Below are 16,151 nucleotides of genomic sequence, written 5' to 3' on the forward strand. Positions count from 1 at the left end.
TTATTCCGGGGGAATATTTTTACATTACCATATTAGCAAACTAATTTCTCTTTTGCAGGAATTGGGACTATCATGTGTATTAAAAGGCTGTTACAGCTTTTACTTCTGTGTTTAGAAACCTTACAGTATTAGCAAAGAATATTATACCTAGAAGCTAAATTTTGTTAACTTCTATATTTGTACTTGCACCTGATTTACTTTTGCTAATAATGATATAAAATGTGATTGCCTCTCCTCACATTGTCAACCTCCTTTCTCCCCTGCCCACCATCCCTCTTTACCCCCAAAACAAATTTATCAGAAATCAAAGCATTCGGGATTTTTACCCTTAACAGTGAAGAGTGAAAAAACATTTTTAAAAGCATGCTTAGAAGTGGTCTAACTCCACTTATAAACCTCCTCCTTTCCCTTTATTTTCCTTTTTCTCTCTGTGAATTAGAAAATTGCATAGCTGTACTCTAGGAGGTGTGTAAAGTGGCTTTTTCTTTTCTCTTCCCTGCTAGGACAAAGCGATGGCATCTCCCCTTCAGATCACACCACAGACAGCTACGGTGGCCTTTGATAATGTGCATTTTGAATACATTGAGGGACAGAAAGTCCTTAGTGGAATATCTTTTGAAGTTCCTGCAGGAAAGAAAGTGGCCATTGTAGGAGGTAGTGGGTCAGGGTAGGTAATTTAGTTCTTTATAAAATTCTGCATTGTTGATTGCTGACTCCCATTGTAATATTTTTTTATGTGTCATAATAAAATGATGACTGTGGTTTAAAATAGGGGCTCCCTAATGCCAGTTGGAGCTACATAACCTTTCATTGTCTCCTATTTCAGGAAAAGCACAATAGTGAGGCTGTTGTTTCGCTTCTATGAGCCTCAAAAGGGTAACATTTACCTTGCTGGTCAAAATATACAAGATGTGAGCCTGGAAAGCCTTCGGAGGGCAGTGGGAGTGGTACCTCAGGTATTTAAAAAAAGAAAAAACTTATTTGGGGGAAGGTATATTGGGTTGGTGGATCTTTTACTAGAATCATTTGAATCCAGAGAGTCAGTATATGCTAATTAAGTTGGAAGTGTTAGGCCCTACAGGCCATATTCTGTTACCAAAAAGACAAAAAAACATGAATTCAAAAATCTTCATGATGGGAAGATTTTTTTAAGCCTTAGGAAGATAGCATAACATAGAGGAAAGAGCCCCGACTGGAGTCAAATAGAACAGAATTGTAAGCCCAGCTCTAACCCATATACATTGTATGGCCTTGGGCCTGAGTTTCCTCATCTGTAAAATAAGGATACCGTTTTCTTGTAGGACAGAATTATTATGGAGTAGAGATAATATGTGTAAAGTACCAAGTACAATGTCCATCACATAATTGTTCAGTAAATGAAAACTATTATTTTAATTTTGAGCAGTTTTTGGCAGAGTAAATTTATAAAAATTACAAAGCAGTCTGGCTGCCAACTTCAAGTTGCTATGCCTTGTTCCCACAGTACCAAGCACAGTGCCCGACCCATAGTGAGCATTTAACAAGTATTTGCTGAGTGACTTTAGGGGGAAACATAAGTTCAGAGTAAGATCTGAGAAGGTAAGAAGGAGGTAGCCTTACAGGATGTGAGTTTTTCTTATACTGAAAGCCAATAGAGAGACCTGGGAGTTAGTTGCAGCCTAGAATCAGAACCAAATCCCTGGGAGAACTGTAAGAAAAGGATCAGACAGTTCCTTTTATGTAGCTTGTAAAAGGTCATCAAGTGATCTAACACATGCCACTCTGCCCTGTCCTCTCTTTCACTGAGAATCCCAAATTTAGTGTTCATGAGTCACTTAGGGAGATTATCGAAATTCCAACTCTCTTTCACACACCTTGGTTCTGGTTTAGGAGGGCAGTGGGGGCCCCAGAAACCTGCATTTTTGAATATGCCTTCTAGGTGATTTAGGTGATTCATAGACTATATGTTGAAAAACACTGACCTAAACCATATATGAAGTGAACTGAATTCTGGGCTGTTCCTGCTTAGGGCTCAGTGTCCTCATCCATTCTCTTGGGCTGTATAATAATTACCCTCATCGGTTTGAAAAAGAAAATGTTTTATTCACTAAGGAAAAATATACATGGTCAATAAATGAAAGAAAAGATACTCATCCTCATTAGAAGTCTTAGTAATTAAATCAACAATGGGATACCATTTATCACCTATTAAACTGCTGAGGATTTTAAAACTCATAGTATTTAGTTTGGGCAAGGCTGTGTGAAATGGCTAGTCTGTTTTGCTGGAGGAAGCATACAACTTTCCTGATGAACAAATTGGCAGTATGTAGCAAGAGTCTGAAAAATATTTATACCCTTTATTACAGTAATTCTGCCTCTAGGAAGTTTTAGTAAGGAAATAAACAGGGAAGTGAACAGATTTTTCTATGCTAAACAGTTCATTATAGTGTTATTTATACCAGCACAAGTTGGAAACACTATAAAATCCAGTATTAAGTAGATGGTTAAATTATCAGCATAGGATCAAATGTCATACAGTCATTTTTAAATATCATGTTTGTAAAGAGTATTGAGTGTCATAGATAAATGCTCAGATACAAAGTTTGTTGAAAAAGAAGTTACCAAACAAAATGTAATATCTCAGTTTTATAATACTAAATGAATACATTATAACAGAAAAAATATTGGAGAAAATACAGCAACATGTTAATAGTAGTTATTGCTGGATGGTGGGATTATGGATTATTTACTTAATTTTTGTTTTACCTTATATTTTCTATTTCCCTTTTTTTAATATCTTTATTGGAGTATAATTGCTTTACAAGGGTGTGTTACTTTCTGCTGTATCAAAAAGTGAATCAGCTACACATATACATATATCACCATATTTCCTTCCTCTGCGTCTCTCTCGCACCCTCCCTATCCCACCACTCTAGGTGGACACAAACCACCGAGCATATCTCCCTGTGCTATGTGACTGCTTCCCACTAGCTAGCTATTTTACGGTTGGTAGTGTATATATGTCCATGCCACTGTCTCACTTCGTCCCAGCTTACGCTTCCCCCTCCCTGTGTCCTCAAGTCCATTCTCAATGTCTGCATCTTTATTCCTGTCCTGTACCTAGGTTCTTCACAACCTTTTTTTTCTTTTAGATTCCATATATATGTGTTAGCATATGGTATTTGTTTTTCTCTTTCTGACATACTTCACTCTGTATGAACACACTCTAGGTCCATTCACCTCACTACAAATAACTCAATTTCGTTTCCTTTTATGGCTGAGTAATATTCCATTGTATATATGTGCCACATTTCTATGTCCATTCAACATAAGACACTTATGTTGCTTCCATCTCCTGGCTATTATAAATAGAGCTGCAATGAATATTGTGTTCCATGACTCTTTGAATTATGGTTTTCTCAGGGTATATGCCCAATAGGGGGATTGCTGGCTCGTATGGTAGTTCTATTTTTAGTTTCTTAAGGAACCTCCTTACTGTTTTCCATAGTGGCTGTATCAATTTACATTCCCACCAACAGTGCAAGAAGGTTCCCTTTTCTCCACACCCTCTCCAGCATTAATTGTTTGTAGATTTTTTGATGATGGCCATTCTGACTGGTGTGAGGTGATACCTAATTGTAGTTCTGATTTGCATTTCTCTATTGATTAGTGATGTTGAGCATCCTTTCATATGTTTGTTGGCAATCTGTATATCTTCTTTGGAGAGATGTCTGTTTAGGTATTCTGCCCATTTTTGGGTTGGGTTGTTTATTTTTTTTATTTTTTTGATATTGATGTGCATGAGCAGCTTGTATATTCTGGAGATTAATCCTTTGTCCCTTGGTTCATTTGCTAATATTTCTCCCATTCTGAGGGTTTTCTTTTTCATCTTGTTTATGGTTTGCTTTACTGTGCAAAAGCTTTTAAGTTTCATTAGGTCCCATTTGTTTATTTTTGTTTTTAATTCCCTTTCTCTAGGAAGGGGGTCAAAAAGGGTCGTGCTGTGATTTATGTCAAGAGTGTTCTGCCTATGTTTTCCTCTAAGAGTTTTATACTATCTGGCCTTACATTTAGGTCTTTATCCATTTTGAGTTTATCTTTGTGTGCGGTGTTAGGGAGTGTTCTAATTTCATTCTTTTACATGTAGCTGTCCAATTTTCATAGCTCCACTTATTGACAAGACTGTCTTTTCTACATTGTATATTCTTGCCTCCTTTATCAAAGATAAGGTGACCATATGTGTGTGGGTTTATCTCTGAGCTTTCTATCCTGTTCCATTGATCTATATTTCTGGTTTTGTGCCAGTACCATTCTGTCTTGATTATTGTAGCTTCGTAGTATAGTCTGAAGTCAGGGAACCTGATTCATCCACCTACATTTTTCTTCCTCAAGATGGCTTTGGCTATACGGGGTCTTTTGTGTTTCCATGCAAATTGTGAAATTTTTTGATCTAGTTCTGTGAAAAATGCCATTGGTATACAGATTGCATTGAATCTCTAGATTGCTTTTGGTAGTATAGTCATTTTCACAATAATGATTCTTCCAATCCAAGAACATGGTATATCTCTCCATCTATTTGTATCATCTTTAATTTCTTTCATCAGTGTCTTACAGTTTCCTGCATACAGGTCTTTTGTCTCATTACATAGGTTTATTCCTAGGAATTTTATTTGTTTTGTTGCAATGGTAAATGAGAGTGCTTCCTTAATTTCTCTTTCAGATTTTTCATAATTAGTGTATAGGAATGCTAGAGATTTCTGTGCATTAATTTTGTATCCTGCTACTTTACCAAATTTGTTGATTAGCTCTGGTAGTTTTCTGCTAGCATCTTTAGGATTCTCTGTGTATAGTCTGCAAGTAGTGACAGTTTTACTTGTTTTCCGATTTGGATTCCTTTTCTTTCCTTTTCTTGTCTGATTGCTGTGCCTAAGACTTCCAAACATATGTTGAATAATAGTGGTGAGAATGGGGAACCCTGTCTTGTTTCTGTTCTTAGTGGAAATGGTTTCTGTTTTTCACCATTGCGAACAATGTTATCTGTGGGTTTGTCATATATGGCCTTTCTTATGTTTAGGTACATTCCTTCTCTGCCTGCTTTCTGGAGGATTTTTATCATAAATGGTTATTGAACTTTGTAGAAAGCTTTTTCTGCATCTATTGAGATGATTATATGGTTTTTCTCCTTCAGTTTGTTAATATGGTATATCACGTTGATGGATTTGCGTATATTGAAGAATCCTTGCATTCCTGAGATAAATCCCACTTGATCGTGGTGTATGATCCTTTTAATGTGCTGTTGGACTCTATTTGCTAGTATTTTGTTGAGGATTTTTGCATCTATGTTCATCAGTGATATTGTCCTGTAGTTTTCCTTTTTTGTGACATCTTTATCTGGTTTTGGTATCAGGGTATTCGCGACCTCGTAGAATGAGTTTGGGAGTGTTCGTCCCTCTGCTGTATTTTGGAAAACTCTGAGAAGTATAGGTGTTAGCTCTTCTCTAAATGTTTGGTAGAATTCACCTGTGAAGCCATCTGGTCCTGGGCTTTTGTTTGTTAGAAGGTTTTTAATCACAGTTTCAACTTAGTGCTTGTGATTGGTCTGTGTATATTTTCTGTTCCTTCCTGGCTCAGTTTCGGAAAGTTGTGCTTTTCTAGGAATTTGTCCATTTCTTCCAGGTTGTCCATTTTATTGGCATATACTTGATTGTATTAGTCTCTCATGATCCTTTGTGTTTCTGCAGTGTCAGTGGTTACTTCTCCTTTTTCATTTCTAATTCTATTGATTTGAGTCTTCTTTTTTTCTTGATGAATCTGGCTAATGGCTTATCAATTTTGTTTATCTTCTGAAAGAACCAGTTTTTAGTTTTATTGATCTTTGCTATTGTTTCCTTCATTTCTGATCTGATCTTTATGATTTCTTTCCTTCTGCTAACTTTGAGGGGTTTTTGTTCTTCTTTCTTTAATTGCTTTAGGTGTAAGTTTAGGTTGTTGATTTGAGATGTTTCTTGTTTCTTGAGGTAGGATTGTGTTGCTATAAACTTCCCTCTTAGAACTGCTTTTGCTGAATCCCATAGGTTTTGGGTTGTAAAGTTTTCATTGCCATTTGTTTCTAGGTATCTTTTGATTTCCTCTTTGTCTTCTTTAGTGATCTCTTGGTTATTTAGTAGTGTATTGTTTAGGCTCCATGTGTTTGTACTTTTTACCTATTTTTCCTGTAATTGATATCTAGTTCCATAGTGTTATGGTCAGAAAAGATACTTGATACCTTTTCAGTTGTCCTTCATTTACCAAGGCTTGATTTGTGACCCCAGATATGATCTATCCTGGAGAATGTTCCATGAACACTTGAGAAGAAAGTGTATTGTGTTGTTCTTGGATGGAATATCCTACAAATATCAATTAAGTCCATTTGTTTAATGTGTCATTTAAACTTGTGTTTCCTTATTTATTTTCATTTTGGTTGATCTGTCCCTTAGTGGAAGTGTGGTGTTGAAGTCCACTACTATTATTGTGTTACTACTGATTTCCCCTTTTATGGCTGTTAGCATTTGCCTTATGTATTGAGGTGCTCCTATGTTGGGTGCATAGGTATTTGCAATTGTTATATTGACTTCTTGGATTGATGCCTTGATCATTAGGTAGTGTCCTTCTTTGTCTCTTGTAATAGTCTTTATTTTAAAGTCTATTTTGAGAAGACCTTCAGGATGGTGGAAGAGTAAGACGTGGAGATTACCTTACTCCCCACAGGTACATAAGAAATAAATCTACATGTGGAACAACTACTACAGAACACCTTCTGAATGCTGTCAGAAGACTTCACACCTCCCAAAAGGTAAGAAACTCCCCGAGCACCTGGGTAGGGCAAAAGGCAAAAGAAAAAACAGAGACAAAAGAATAGGGACGGGACCTGCACCAGTGGGAGAGAGTTGTGAAGGAGTAAAAGCTTCCACACACTATAAAGCCCCTTCACTCGCGGAAATGGGGGTAGGCTGGGGGGAAGCTTCGGAGCCACGGAGGAGAGCATAGCCACAGGCGTGGAGAGGGCAAAGCAGAGATTCCTGCACAGAGGCTCAGTGCTGACCAGCACTCACCAGCCCAAGAGGTTTGTCTGCTCATCCACCAGGGCTGGTGGGGGCTGGGATCTGAGGCTTGGGCTTCGGAGGTCAAATCTCAGGGAGAGGACAGGGGTTGGCTGTGTGAACACAGTCTGAAGGAGACTAGTTCACCACAGCTAGCTTGGAGGGAGTCGGGCAATAGTCTGGAACTGCCAAAGAGGCAGAAAACTTTTCCTTGCCTTTTTGTTTTGCGGTACGCGAGGAGAAGGGATTAAGAGCACTGCCTAAATGAGCTCCAGAGATGGGTGCAAGCTGAGGCTCTCAGCATGGACCCCAGAGACAGGCATGGGATGCTAAGGCTGCTGCTGCAGTCACCGAGTAGCCTGTGTGCATGCACAGGTTACTGTCCACACCTCCCTTCCCGGGAGCCTGTGCAGCCCGCCACTGCCAGAGTCCTGTGATCCAGGGACAACTTTCCCGGGAGAACACACGGCACGCCTCAGCCTGTTGCAATGTCATACTGGCCTCTGCCGCTGCAGGCTCGCCCCACCTTCGGTACCGCTCTCTCCCCCAGTCTGAGTGAGCCAGAGCCCCATAAACAGCTGCTACTTTGACCCCGTACTGTCTGAGTGAAGAACAGACGCCCTCAGGCGACCTACACGTAAAGGCAGGGGCAAATCCAAAGCTGAACCCCAGTAGCTGTGCGAACAAAGAAGAGAAAGGGAGGCTCCCAGCAGCCTCAGGAGCAGTGGATTAACTCTCCACAGTCAACTTGACGTATCCTGCATCTGTGGAATACCTGAATAGACAACAAATCATTCCAAATTGTGGTAGTGGACGTTGGGAGCAACGATATATATATTTTTTCATTTTTCTCTTTTTGTGAGTGTTTTTGTGTATGCTTCTGTGTGTAATTTTGTCTCTATAACTGCTTTTACCATTTGTCCTAGCGTTCTGTCTGCCCGTTTTCTTTTTTCTTTTTTAAGTATAGTTTTTAATTTTTCTTATTATTGATGGATTTGCTTTTTGTTTTGGTTGCTGTCCTGTGCCTTTCTTTGTTTCCTTTTTGAATTACTTTTTAATTTTTTGACTTATTTATTTATTTTTTTTGCGGTACGCAGGCCTCTCACTGTTGTGGCCTCTCCCGTTGAGGAGCACAGGCTCCAGACACGCAGGCTCAGCGGCCATGGCTCATGGGCCTAGCCGCTCCACAGCATGTGGCATCTTCCCGGACCGGGGCATGAACCTGTGTCCCCTGCATCGGCAGGCCGACTCTCAACCACTGCGCCACAAGGAAGGCCCCTAATTTTTTATTTTTAATAACTATTTTGTATTTTAATAACTATATTTTATTTTATTATTTCTTTTTCTTTCTTTCATTTTTTCTCCTTTTTATTCTGAGCTGTGTGGATGCCAGGATCTTGGTGCTCCAGTAAGGTGTCAGGCCTGTGCCTCTGAGGTGGGAGAGCCGAGTTCAGGACATTGGTCCACCAGGGACCTCCCAGCTCCACATAATATCAAACAACGAAAGCTCTCCCAGAGATCTCCATCTCAGCGCCAGTACCCAGCTACACTCAATGACCAGCAAGCTACATGCTGGATGCGCTATGCCAAACAACTAGCAAGACAGGAACACAAGCCCACCCATTAACAGAGGTGCTGCATAAAATCATAATAAGGTCACAGACACCCCAAAACACACCACCAGATGCAGACCTCCCCACCAGAAAGACAAAATACAGCCTCATCCACCAGAACACAGGCACTAGTCCCCTCCACCAGGAAGCCTACACAATCCACTGAACCAACCTTAGCCACTAGGGGCAGATAGCAGAAAAACTGGGCACTACAGACTTGTAGCCTGCAAAAAGGAGACCCCAAACATAGTAAGTTAAGCAAAATGAGAAGACAAGCAAACGCACAGCAGATGTGAAGGAGTGAGGTAAAAACCCACCAGACCTAACAAATGAAGAGGAAATAGGCAGTCTACCTGAAAAAGAATTCAGAGTAATGATAGTAAAGATGATCCAAAATCTTGGAAATAGAATGGAGAAAGTACCAGAACATTTAAAAAGGACCTAGAAGAACTAAAGAGCAAACAATGATGAACAGCATAATAAATAAAATAAAAAATTCTCTAGAAGGAATCAATAGCAGGATAACTAAGGCAGAAGAACGGATAAATGACCTGGAAGATAAAATAATGGAACTAACTACTGCAGAAGAAAATAAAGATAAAGAATGAAAGGAATTGAGGACAGTCTCAGAGACCTCTTGGACAACATTAAATGCACTAACATTCGAATTATAGGGGTCCTAGAAGAAGAAGAGAAAAAGAAAGGGAGTGAGAAAATATTTGAAGAGATTATAGTTGAAAACTTCCCTAATCTGGGAAAGGAAATAGTTAATCAAGTCCAGGAAGTGCAGAGAGTACCATACAGGATAAATCCAAGGAGAAACACCAAGACACATATTAATCAAACTATCAAAAATTAAATACAAAGAAAAAATATTAAAAGCAGCAAGGGATTAGCAATATATAACATACAAGGGAATCTTATATAGGTTAACAACTGATGTTTCAGCAAAAAGTCTGCAAGCCAGAAGGGAGTGGCGGGACATATTTAAAGTGATGAAAGCGAAAAACCTACACCCAAGATTACTCTATCCAGGAAGAATCTCATTCAGATTCGACAGAGAAATTAAAACCTTTACAAGCAAGCAAAAGCTAAGAGAATTCAGGGCTTCCCTTGTGGCGCAGTGGTTGAGAGTCTCGTGCCAATGCAGGGGACACGGGTTCATGTCCCAGTCTGGGAAGATCCCACATGCCGCAGAGCGGCTAGTCCCGTAAGCCATGGCCGCTGAGCCTGCGCGTCCGGAGCCTGTGCTCCGCAACGGGAGAGGCCACAACAGTGAGAGGTCTGTGTACCGCAAAAAAAAAAAAAAAAAAAAAAGCTAAGAGAATTCACCACCACCAAACCAGCTTTACGACAAATGCTAAAGGAACTTCTCTAGGCAGGAAACACGAGAAGGAAAAGATCTACAATAACAAACCCGAAACAGTTAAGAAAATGGTAATAGGAACATACATATCGATAATTACCTTAAATGTAAGTGGATTAAATGCTTGAACCAACACACATAGACTGGCTGAATGGATACCAAAACAAGACCCATACATATGCTGTATACAAAAGGCCCACTTCAGACATAGGGACACCTAACAGACTGAAAGTGAGGACATGGAAAAAGATGTTCCATGCAAATGGTAATCAAAAAAAAGCTGGAGTAGCAATTCTCATATCAGACAAAAGAGGCTTTAAGATAAACACTATTACAAGAGACAAAGAAGGACCCTACATAATGATCAAGGGATCAATCCAAGAAGAAGATATAACAATTGTAAATATTTATGCACCCAACATAGGAGCACCTCAATACAGAAGGCAAATGCTAACAGCCATAAAAGGGGAAATCAACAGTAACACACTCATAGTAGGGGACTTTAACACCACAGTATCACCAATGGAGAGATCATCCAAAATGAAAATATATAAGGAAACACAAGCTTTAAATGACACATTAAACAACATGGACTTAATTGATATTTATAGGACATTCCATCCATAAAAAACACAATACACTTTCTTCTCAAGTGCTCATGGAAGAGTCTCCAGGATAGATCATATATTGGGTGACAAATCAAGCCTTGGTAAATTTCAGATATTTGAAATCATATCAAGTGTCTTTTCCAACCACAGTTCTATGAGACTATATATCAATTACAGGAAAAAATCTATAAAACATACAAACACATGGAGGCTAAGCAACATACCACTTAATAACCAAGAAATCACTGAAGAAATCAAACAGGAAATCAAAAAATACCTAGAATCAAATGACAATGAAAACACAGTGACCCAAAATCTGTGGGATACAGCAAAAGCACTTCTAAGAGAAGTTTATAGCAATGCAGTACTACCTAAGAAACAAGAAACATCTGAAATAAACAACCTAACCTTACACATAAAGCAATTAGAGAAAGAAAAACAAAATAACCCGAAGGTAACAGAAGGAAGGAAATCATAAAGATCATATCAGAAATAAATGAAAAAGAAATGAAGAAAACAGTATCAAAGATCAATAAAACAGAAAGCTCTTTCTTTGAGAAGATAAACAAATTGATAAACCATTAACCAGACTGATCAAGAAAAAAGGGGGAAGACTCAAATCAATAGAATTAGACATGAAAAAGAAGTAACCTCTGACACTGCAGAAACACAAAGGATCATGGGAAATTACTACAAGCAACTATATGCCAATAAATTGGACAACCTGGAAGAAATGGACAAATGCTTAGAAAAGCACAACCTTCCTATACTGAACCAGGAGGGAATAGAAAATATACACAGACCAATCACAAGCACTGAAATTGAAGCTGTGATTTAAAAATCTTACAACAAACGAAAGTCCAGGACCAGATGGCTTCACAGGCGAATTGTATCAAACATTTAGAGAAGAGCTAACAGCTCTCCTTCTCTAACTGTTCCAAAATATAGCAGAGGGAGGAACACTCCGAAACTCATTCTATGAGGCCACCCCTGATACCAGAACCAGACAAGGATGTCACAAAGAAAGAAAACTATAGGCCAATATCACTGATGAACATAGATGGAAAAATCCTCAGCAAAATACTAGGAACATAATCCAACAGCACATTAAAAGGATCATACACCATGATCAAGTGGGATATATCCCAGGAATGCAAGGATTCTTCAATATACGCAAATCAATCAATGTGATACATCATATTAATAAAGTGAAGAATAAAAACCATATGATCATGTCAATAGATGCAGAAAAAGCTTTTGACAAAATTCAGCACCCATTTATGATAAAAACCCTCCAGAAAGTAGGCATAGGGGGAACTTTTCTCAACTTAATAAAGGCCATATATGACAAACCCACAGGCAACATCATCCACAATGGTGAAAAACTGAAACCATTTCCACTAAGATCAGGAACAAGACAAGGTTGCCCGACCTCACCACTATTATTGAACATTTTTTGGGAAGTTTTAGCCACAGAAATCAGAGAAGAAAATGAAATACAAGGAATCCAAATCGGAAAAGAAGAAGTAAAGCTGTCACTGTTTGCAGATCACAAGATACTATGCATAGAGAAGCCTAAAGATGCTACCAGAAAACTACTAGTCCTAATCAATGAGTTTGGTAAAGTATCAGGATACAAAATTAATGCATTCCTATACACTAATGATGAAAAATCTGAAAGAGAAATTAAGGAAGCACTGCCATTTATCATTGCAACAAAAAGGATGAAATACCTAGGAATAAACCTACCTAATGAGACAAAAGATCTGTACGCAGAAAATTATAAGACCCTGATGAAAGAAATTAAAGATGATACAAACAGTTGGAGAGATATACCATGTTCTTGGATTGGAAGAATCAACATTGTGAACATGACTGTACTCCCCAAAACAATCTATGTGTTCGAATGCAATCCCAGTCAAAATGCCACTGGCGTTTTTCACAGAACTAGAACAAAAAATTTCACAATTTTTATGGAAACACTAAAGACCCCGAATAGCCAAAACATTCTTGAAAAAGAACAAAAGAGCTGGAGGAATCAGGCTCCCAGACGTCAGACTATACTACAAAGCTACAGTAATCAAGACAGTATGGTACTCGCATAGAAACAGAAATATAAATCAGTGGAACAGGATAGAAAGCCCAGAGATAAACCCACGCACATATGGTCACCTTATCTTTGATAAAGGAGGCAAGAATATGCAGTGGAGAAAAAGCCTCTTCAGTAAGTGGTGCTGGGAAAACTGCAGAGCTACATGTAAAAGAATGAAATTATAACACTCCCTAACACCGTACACAAAAATGAACTCAAAATGAATTAAAGACCTAGATGTGAGGCCAGACACTATAAAACTCTTAGAGGAAAGCATAGGCAGAACACTCTATGACATAAATCACAGCAAGATCCTTTTTCACCCACCTCCTAGAGAAATGGACATAAAAACAAAAATAAACAAATGGGACCTAATGAAACTTCAAAGCTTTTGCACAGCAAAGGAAACCATAAACAAGACCAAAAGACAACCCTTAGAATGGGAGAAAATATTTGCAAATGAAGCAACTCACAAAGGATTAATCTCCAAAATTTACAAGTAGCTCATGCAGCTCAATATCAAAAAAACAAACAACCCAATCCAAAAATGGTCAGAAGACCTAAGTAGACATTGCACCATAGAAGATGCACAGATTGCCTACAAATATATGAAAGGATGCTCAACATCACTAATCATTAGCAAAATGTAAATGAAAACTACAATGAGGTATCACCTCACACCAGTCAGAATGGCCATCATGAAAAAATCTACAAACAATTAATGCTGGAGAGGATGTGGAGAAAAGGGAACCCTCTTGTGCTGTTGGTGGGAATGTAAATTGATACAGCCAGTATGGAGAACAGTATGGAGTTTCATTAAAAAACTAAAAATAGAATTACCATATGACCCAGCAATCCCATTACTGGGCACATACCATGAGAAAACCATAATTGCAAAAGAGTCATGTACCACAATGTTTATTCTTGCTCTATTTACAATAGGCAGGACCTGGAAGCAACCCAAGTGTCCATCGACAGATGAATGAATAAAGAAGATGTGGCACATATATACAATGGCATATTACTCAGCCATGAGAAGAAATGAAATTGAATTATTTTTAGTGAGGTGAATGGTCCTAGAGTCTGCAACACAGTGAAGTAAGTTAGAAAGAGAAAAACAAATATCATATGCTAACACCCTTATATGGAATCTTAAAAAGAAAAAAATGGGTGTGAAGAACATAGGGACAGGATGGGAATAAATATGCAGACCTACTAGAGAATGGACTTGAGGGCACGGGGACAGGGAAGGCTAAGCTCGGAGAAAGTGAGAGAGTGGCATGGATATATATACACTACCAAATTTAAAATTAATAGGTAGTGGAAAGCAGCCACACAGCACAGGGAGAGGGGCTCGGTGCTCTGTGACCACCTAGAGGGGTGGGATAGGGTGGGTGGGAGGGAGGGAGATGCAAAAGGGAAGAGATATGGGGAGATATATATATATATATATATATATATATATATATATATATGCATAGCTGTTTTACTTCATTATAAAGAAGAAACTAACACCATTGTAAAGCAATTATACTCCAATAAAGATATTTTTAAAAAATTAAAATATAAAATCCATTTTGTCTGATATGACAGTTGCTACTCCAGCTTTCTTTTGATTTCCATTTACGTGGAATATCTTTTTCCATCCCCTCACTTTCAGTCTATGTGTCTGCATGTCTGAAGTGGTTCCCTTGTAGACAGCATATATACTGGTCTTGTTTTTGTATTTATTTAGTCAGTCTGTGTCTTTTGGTTGGTGCATCTAATCCATTTACATTTAAGGTAGTTATCGATATATATGTTCCTATTACCATTTTCTTAATTGTTTCGGGTTTGTTTTTGTAGGTCTTTTCCTTCTCTTGTGTTTCCTGCCTGGAGAAGTTCCTTTAGCATTTGTTTTAAAGCTGGTTTGGTGGTTCTGCATTCTCTTAGCTTTTGCTTCTGTGAATGTTGTAATTTCTCCTTCGAATCTGAATGTGATCCTTGCTGGGTAGAGTAATCTTGGTTGTAGGTTTTTCCCTTTCATGACTTTAAATATGTCCCGCCACTCCTTTCTGACTTGCAGAGTTTCTGCTGAAAGATCAGCTACTAACCTTATGGAGATTCCCTTGTGTGTTATTTGTTGTTTTTCCCTTGTTGCTTTTAATAGTTTTTCTTTGTATTTAATTTTTGATAGTGTGATTAATATGTGTCTTGGCATGTTTCTCCTTGGATTTATGCTGTGTGGGACTCTGTGCAATTCCTGGACTTGATTGACTACTTCCTTTCCCATATTTCGGAAGTTTTCAACTGTAATCTCTTCAAATATTTTCTCAGTCCCTATTTTTTTCTCTTCTTCTGGGATCCATATATTTCTAATGTTCGTGCATTCAATGTTGTCCCAGAGGTCTCTGAGACTGTCCTTAATTCTTTTCGTTCTTTTTTCTTTATTCTGCTCTGTGGTAGTTATTTCCACTATTTTATCTTCCAGGTTATTTATCTGTTCTTCTGCCTCAGTTATTCTGCTATTGATTCCTTCTGGAGAATTTTTTATTTCATTTATTGTGTTGTTCACCATTGTTTTTTGCTCTTTAGTTCTTCTAGGTACTTGTTAAACGTTTCTTGTATTTTCTCCATTCTATTTCCAAGTTTTTTGATTATCTTTACCATCATTACTCTGAATTATTTTTCAGATAGAGAGCCTATTTCCTATTCATTTGTTTGGCCTCTTGGGTTTTTACCTTGCTCCTTCATCTGCTGTGTATTTCTCTGTCTTCTCATTTCCTTAACTTACTGTGTTTGGCGTCTCCTTTTTGCAGGCTGCAGGTTTGTAGTTCCCGTTGTTTTTGTTGTCTGCCCCCATTGGTTGGTTCAGTAGGTTGTGTAGGCTTCCTGGTGGAAGGAACTGTTGCCTGTGTTCTGGTGGATGAGGCTGTATCTTTCTGGTGGGAAGGACTGCATCCAGTGGTGTGTTTTGGGGGTCTTTAAACTTATTTTGATTTTAGGAAGCCTCTGTGCTAATGGATGGGGTTGTGTTCCTGTCTTGCTAGTTGATTGGCCTAGGGTGTCCAGCACTGTAGCTTGCTGCTCGTTGAATGGAGCTGGGTCTTAGAGTTGAGATGGAGATCTCTGTAAGAGCTTTTGCGGTTTGATAGTACGTGGAGCTGGGAGGTCTCTGGTGGACCAATGTCCTGAACTTGACTCTCCCACCTCAGAGGGTCAGGCCTGACACCCAGCTGGAGCATGAAGACCCTGTCAGCTACACAGCTCAGAAGAAAAGGGAGGGGAAAAAAAGAAACAAAAATAAACTTATTAAAATAAAAAATTTCATAAAGTATTAAAAATAAATAAAAAAGTAATAAAAAGAAAGAAGAGAGCAACTAAACCAAAAAACAAATCCACCAGTGATAACAAGTGCTAAAAACTATACTAAAA

General features: G+C 38.5%; 1 protein-coding gene across 4 annotated transcripts in view; it reads left to right on the top strand.

Annotated features, from left to right (window-relative positions):
- Positions 1–16,151, top strand: part of ABCB7 (ATP binding cassette subfamily B member 7) — a 139,448-nt gene that overhangs the window by 94,267 nt on the left and 29,030 nt on the right. For all 4 annotated transcript variants that reach the window (XM_067723999.1, XM_067723997.1, XM_067723998.1 and 1 more), the window contains 2 exons: positions 504–667; positions 827–956. In XM_067723999.1, the coding sequence (XP_067580100.1) occupies positions 504–667; positions 827–956 (294 nt within the window). The remainder of the gene's footprint in view (positions 1–503; positions 668–826; positions 957–16,151) is intronic.

The sequence above is a fragment of the Pseudorca crassidens genome, chromosome X, assembly GCF_039906515.1.
Source record: "Pseudorca crassidens isolate mPseCra1 chromosome X, mPseCra1.hap1, whole genome shotgun sequence".
Taxonomy (NCBI): Eukaryota; Metazoa; Chordata; class Mammalia; order Artiodactyla; family Delphinidae; genus Pseudorca; species Pseudorca crassidens.